The sequence below is a fragment of the Citrus clementina genome, unplaced genomic scaffold (genome assembly GCF_000493195.1).
Source record: "Citrus clementina cultivar Clemenules unplaced genomic scaffold, Citrus_clementina_v1.0 scaffold_3, whole genome shotgun sequence".
In the NCBI taxonomy this organism is placed as follows: Eukaryota; Viridiplantae; Streptophyta; class Magnoliopsida; order Sapindales; family Rutaceae; genus Citrus; species Citrus x clementina.
The window spans coordinates 30290793-30298189 of NW_006262339.1; the positions used below are offsets into that span (position 1 = coordinate 30290793).

Sequence of the window (7397 nt, forward strand, 5' to 3'; positions counted from 1 at the left end):
CAGGTTCAAATGATCTTCTACGAGGTACTCAGGCTTTACCCACCTTTGCCTGTACTTTCTCGATACGTTGAAAAGGAAACGAAAATCGGGGACTTGATATTACCAGCTGAATCAGTGATCGCATTGCAAACTCTCTTGGTTCACCATGATAAAAAACTTTGGGGTGACGATGCAAAAGAGTTTAAACCTGAGAGGTTTTCAGAAGGAATTTCAAAGGCAACAAAAAATCAAGTTTCTTATTTCCCATTTTCATGGGGTCCTAGGATATGCATTGGACAAAACTTTGCCCTGGTTGAAGCAAAAATGGCTATGGCAATGATTCTACAGAACTTCTCATTCGAGTTGTCTCCATCCTATGTTCATGCTCCTCATGCGTTTATATTCCTCCAGCCACAACATGGAGCTCGCCTGATTTTACGGAAATTATAGAGCTTTATAAACTCTCAGTTGCAAAATAAAATTCTTATGATCGGAAAACAATGTATCAGTTATGATAATATAGTATAAATTTGATAAATTAATACTTGATAAATTGATAATTTTGATTAAATAATAATTTTTTGGATCCCAACTTGAGTTCAATCCTAAGTTGGGCTAATGTAGTAAATTAATCATTTGATAAATTATAAGATAATAAAACTTTAAAAAAAATTATTTTCTTATAAGACACATGTATTATATAAATTAATAGAGGAGGTATGTGTAGTTATATGAAGAGAAATTTTATATGAACGTCATAAAATATTGTTAATTATTCTAAGCAATCATAAGGAGTAGCCCATAGATATCCGTATGAATGAGTTCTAACATGTCCAAAGTCTTGTTGGCATTAAATCTCCTTTTATTAGCTTGTTTCCCTTTTATACAATCAACATAAGCATTAAAATCTGTAAAATCTAAGGAGTAAAGAATTTCATCTGACCCAGGTCTTTTATTCTCCATCTGGAGATATAATCTAATCTCTTTGTGCCTTAACATAGCTGAATTCTCATTAGTTAATTTTCTTTTTATACCTCGTGTACTTACTTACAGGTATTCATTGAATAAAGCAATTGTGTCAGTCAAATAAAGATTGTCATGACCTGAGAAAGAACCGAAACCAACCAATTTTGAGTTATGCAACAAGCTGAATTTTCTATTCCCAAATGAATGAGAAAAATCAAATTTGTCCAAAGTAAGAATAAAAATCAAGTTTCATATAAAAGAAGGTACCATGAATGTTTCATCAAAATCCAAATAAAATCCAGTCTTTAATAATTATCTACATTTTTCAATTGCTTCAACTTCAACCGTCTTGTCATTACCTACATAGATATATCTTTCACCATCACTGAGCTTTTAACAATTCCGGCAACACTATATAGACAAACTTATGTGAGTTTTGCACTAGAATATATCCACCATGTATGAGTAGGTACTAAAGTTAAATTAACCTTAGAACAAACCAAATAAAAAATGTTTTTTCTTATGCCCTTCAGCTCCAAAGAGAGAAACAATGAGTACTTTTTAGATTAGTTAGTTTTTTTTTTTTTTTGAGATGTTGTTTTTTTTTCTTTCCCTTGCCCATATACCTTATTGAAATTAAACTTGTAAGAGTGTATCTATTGCTGTTTTTTTTTTTCACTTTTGACAAACCTATTTTTAATGTTCGCAAAGAACTCTGCAGCCATAGTTATCTTTTCAAACATAGAGCCCCTAAATACATTTAGAATGTTTTTCTTTGTGATAATTATACACACACGATTTGATTCTCCCAACTTTTCAAATCTTTTTTTATCATTAAAAGTACTCTCATGCGTAAGAGGTGGGGGAGAATCAACCTCTAGCGCAAAGTCTAGATCCATGACTGTGAGAACTATTAAAAGATTCTTTTGTCATGACTTGAAATTAAAATCATTCAGCGTAGGAATAGAATTGATGTTGGCAGTGATATTAGCAAGAGTCATCACTGAACATAGTATAACATACCAATAAAACAAACTCATATAAGTTTCAAAACAAAAATAAATTTAAATAAAGGTAAACCCCTTCTTAAGATATCAGACACTTTATTAATATTTTATCTTTGGACAAATATATTAACTTGTAAGTGATATCTTACTGCAGTAATCAAACATTGATAATAAGAACATGCCCAATAATAAATCTTCCTTTGAGGCGATTTATTGTTCACATATAAAACTGAATAATCATTACATGTTTATTACTACAGGTGCATATGTAATAATGTTAAATATGAACCTTCCTTTGGGTCGATCGATGTTCACAAAAATTACACATATACAACTATTTATATTCCAAAACAAATTAATTTCCACGAAAGACGTCACTTTGATATGTGATTCTGTTAAATATGGACATTCCTTTGGGTTGATTGATATTCAGAAAATTAAACATACACAACAAATTAATTTCCACAAGAGACGTCACTTTGATAACATGTTCCTTCAATTAATTCATCTCAAATTATAAATACATATACCAATATCTAAATTTAAAATTGAAACAAAAATTACTATTAAGAAAAAAATTTAGGTCAAAGTTAAAGTCAATGGTCAACGATCAATTGTTGACTATTCCCCATTAACTGGTCGAGATTGGATAAAGTTGGTCAACTTCATTGGAATCCAAATCCGACTAAACCAGCCTAGTCGGATTCCGTTCTCCCTTTTTTTGTGTTCCTGACGCTACTTTTTCTCTAACTACTATTGTGGCGTGGCCGTGCCTTGCCTGAGCGGCAGCTACTGGGCACAAAAACTTGAAACAAAAAAGGAAAAAAAATAAAATTCCAAATTTTTTAATATTATTTTACTGAGTTTCTTGATTTAATTTTCTTAATATCAGAAGACAAGCATCAATTGTTTTCAATGATTTAACATGAAGAGATTCTGATACCGTTTGTTAGAAAATAATCAAGTTTTGGCCAAAATTGTCACCTAAATTACAGGAACATTCATGTTGTATCACTAAAAATCAATAATTGAATATGCAGAAGTGTATTTAAATCTATAATGATTAATTGTTCTTTAGAGTCGTGTGATTTGCCTTCAGATCAACACGTTTTCCATAGAGAATCCTTTAAATTTCTTTGTATATTCTTTCTGATAATGGGATGTTTGAAAATAATAGAATGTACATGTGACTTGGGGACTACAACTACTTATATTAATAACTTTTTTTTATTATCTTTAGGTATTTCTATTTCAGCCTGTTATAGAAATGGAAATTACATTAAGTCTTTACACATTAAAGACTCATACCACATTAGATACATTAAAGTCTAAATTACCAAAAACCTTAATAGATTATTATTAATTATGGTTTAACCTTATATGACAGTTCGTAATAAATAATCATTCACATATAAGCCCAACATTGGATTAAGGATCCAACAACTCTCCTTCCCATGTCATCAAACACCTTCCATTAAAAGAGCGTAACCTTTTAGACAACTAAAAGGTAAAGCTCTTCTTCACCAAGCTACCACAAGAGTAAACCGAAAGCAATCCAAAAATCAAAATGAACCCATCGGTCCATCACCAAACTGGCATATAATTCTTCACAGAGCTAGCCCTAATTGAAGGAAATTAAAATAGAATCAAACCCAAATTTGCATTTTTTATGCTTGTTTTAGAGAAGGAAAATAATGTTTTTTATGTGAAATTTTTTAAATTTAAAAAAACATTTGGTAGCTTGTTTTAAAAGAGTATATGAAATTGAAAAGTAGTAAAAACGCATTTAGTTGTTTGTCTAAAAATATAAAAAGTAATGAGAATTCGTTTGATATAACGTTCAATAAAAGACATTTTCTAACTATTCATCATTCAATACAAATAGTATTCTTTTTTTATTTTGTCTATTATTATTAGGGGTGGGCAAAATCGAGTTCGGATCGGGTTCGGATCAACTCGATCGGATTTCAGGTTGATCGGGTTGGAGAGGAACTCATCCGAACTCAACCCGAATTTTAGATCGGGTCGGGTCGGATCGGATCTAAAATTCGGATCAATTTCGGGTCAATTCGGGTTAAGGACAAAAAAGAGTCATTTGTGTTAATTTTGGGGTTGTTTAATAATTATTTAATAATTACAAGATCACTTTTATGCAATTAGTTCATTTTAGTCCATTTCCACTTTCCAGTGACTGTCATAAAAAATATATATAAATTGAAATAGAATTGAAAAAAGTTGTGAGCTTGGAGGATTTGGTGTCGTGAATCTCAGTCTCGGTCTCGTTGGAAGAACAACCATGGATCGCTTCGCGTGGGTCAAGCGGCAATGGGTTTCGTCGATGGCTCATGGCTTCACGGGTTTTGTCGGTGCCTACCGGAAAAGCAGATCCGATTGAAGTGAAGTGCAGCAACCGTCGATACAGCAGCAAGCAGATCCTGTTGTCAGTGCAGCAGATCTGGTCGAGTGGTGTGCTGCATGTGGCCCGCTGTTGTGCTAACCATCTGTAGTTTTGTTGTTGCGAGAAAGAAGACAATGAAGACTGAAGAGAAAAAAGAGAGTTGTTTGTGTGAGTTGTGAGAAAGAAGAGAAAGTACACGGAGAGTGTTGATGTGAGGTTGTGAGCCATAGTGTCCGTATCTGTTCTGTTTAGCCATTTAGTTTTTTTTTTGTTTTTTTGTTTGGAGCATTGAAGGATAAAATAAAAAAAGAGAACATCATCCTATTAGATAGACGACATACTACTTACAGACCAATTTTTTTACATTTATTTATTCTTTATTTTTTATTAAATAAAATTAATTTATGATTATCACTATATATTTTTTAATTTAATAATTAAAAGCTGGGCACGTATTATGTAAATTACTTTTATTCATTAAACCCCCTCCCCCCCCCCCCCCCCCCTCCTTCCGGATTGTTCGTGGCCTACCTACCGAAACATAGTTTCTTAATTTTTGTTGTTGAAAACGAGAAAGACAGACAAGTGAAAAACGTTTCCCATACAATCCCTTAACGCTCGCTACTCAATGCAATAAGTGAGTCTTAAAAAAAAAAAAACCGAAAAAGGAGTTTTGGGGGTTCCCGGAAAAAAAAAAAAACCTAAAAAAATTTTTTTTTTTTTTCCCCCTTTTTTCCCCCCCCCCCCCCCCCCCCCCCCCCCCCCTCCTTCCGGTTGTTCGTGGCCTACCTACCGAACATAGTTTCTTAATTTTTGTTGTTGAAAACGAAAAACAGCAAGTGAAAAACGTTTCCCAACAATCCCTTAACGTCGTACTCAATGCAATAAGTGAGTCTTAAAATGATAGCCACGTGATACCATGTAATTGATTTTTTTTTGAGAATACCATCTAATTAATTAAATACATAGTTTTTCAACATTTTTTCCATGGAATCATATAAGTAGGCCACGTGTCCGGGTGAAATGTGTCCAATACTCACTCACCTGGCTGTCATTATAAAAGAATTAGTCATTTTAACATTACGCTCCATGCATTAAATAAACTTTAAATTGTACGAAAATTTCTTTTCATTTCTTTTCTGTCGGAGTACGTGCATCTAATCATTGGGTTCACCTGCGTTGCAACGGTGATACCATACCCGTTTTTTGTTTTTAATTTAACTAATTTTAAATTTTATTGAGCACCATATACTCCCTTTTATTCATAAGATATTACGAAATATTATAATATTTTTTACTCACATATACTGAGAAAATTCTATTTAACACCTTACACTCTTTTTATTTATTATTTTTCATAAGTATTAAAGTATTTTTTTTTAGAAGAGTATTAAAGTATTTATTTGCTTACATCCAAGACGTATTAATCAACAAAAAACACTAATATAAATAAAAAGACAACAATACCCTCAAATTTCTCTTTCCTCTCACCTTCGTCTCCATCATCATCACTCCTTATTATCATCTTCACCTACATCTCCACATATTTTAAGAAAAGGAAGATATTATTTTGCTTCCAAATCCAAAATCGGCAAAACCCATATATCTTGTTTTCGAATCCAAAATCAACAAAATCTCTAAGAAGAAAAAGAAGATATTATTCTTTTTTTTTTTATCTAAAATAGGAAAAATCCCTAAAAAAAGCATGATCTTGAGGCTCAAACTAACATTAATAAACCTGCTTCATACTTCTTAACATAAATTATTTCCAACTTAAAAAATGCTGCACTACCAAAGACCTAGCTTTATTCCAAAATCTACCCATCAAATTCCACTTATCCAATCTCTTTCTCCCTACTTCAGCAACAACTGCAGCAAGCAAAGTTCATTGTTGCCGCGGCTTTTCATGAGCACAAAAGTACATGAACCCTGCACCTTATCAATTTTCTTTAACATTTGTCAGGAAGGGTAATTTTGTCCTTCTAAGATTTATAAACAAATTGTAAATGAAAGGAGTACAAAGTTGCTTAAGTAAATTTGACCGTAGTTAAATCATAAAAGACAAAAGTTAGGGCACGATATAACTGTTGTAGGATAGGTGGATCCCTAACCATTATGAAATTTTAATATATGTATAAATTTATATCCACCAATAACTCACTAACAAAGTTAGAATCTAATTAAATAATTAAAATAAAATAATTATTATTCTTAAATAGATTAAAAAATTATTTTATTTTTATAAATTTTTAAGAATAAAAAATTATATTTATAATAATACCCCTAAATCTAATAAAATAAATAAATCTCAAAATTTAAAATGTCAATTTTTGAAATTATAAATTATTAATTGTAATTTTTGTAATCCTATTTTTCTAGGAGAGTGTGCATGACGTCCTTTGCTAGAGCAAATCTTAACTGAAGCTTTTTTGGAGAGTGTGCATCCTGACCTTTGCTTAAGCAAATCTTAACCACGGCCTTAAAGAGAAGTAAAACAGTTTAGACAATGCAAATTAAATTAACATTTAAATCTTTCTTTCAATTTTGAAAAATTAAAAAAATATAATTACAAAAAGTTATCACTTAAAATTTATAATTACAAAAATTAACAGTTTGAATTTTAAGATTTATTTGTTTTATTAAGTTTAGGGGATTTTTATAATTATAATTTTTTATTTTTAAAAATTTTATTAGACAATAGTTTTTTAATTGATTTATGGGTAAAATAGTCATTTTACTTAATTATTTAACGAATTCTAACTTTGTTAATACGAAAGTGGTTGATTAATATAAATTAAAAAAATATAAAAAATTAAAATTTTATAGTGATTAAACATATATATGACAAGAAAAAGTAGTTAAATACTCCCTAAATTTTAAACATCGCCATCCCACCCACACCAGTTATTTTGTTAGAATATTATACTGTTACATTTGTTTGAATTTGACTGCTGCATACAATATTGCGAAAAGAAAAGTGCTTTCTAATAGTGACTTGCTTTACGTGGATCAATTTATTCTTTGCTTCTATAAATAATGGAGTTAAC

The 7397-nt window shown here is 30.8% G+C and overlaps 1 protein-coding gene across 1 annotated transcript in view; it reads left to right on the forward strand.

The window, feature by feature from the left end:
- Nucleotides 1-532, forward strand: part of LOC18049875 (cytochrome P450 CYP72A219) — a 3074-nt gene extending 2542 nt beyond the window's left edge. The window contains exon 5 of the mRNA XM_006442244.2: nt 2-532. Within this exon, the coding sequence (XP_006442307.2) occupies nt 2-429 (428 nt within the window). The 3' untranslated portion in view covers nt 430-532. The remainder of the gene's footprint in view (nt 1) is intronic.
- The last annotated feature ends 6865 nt before the right edge of the window (nt 533-7397 follow it).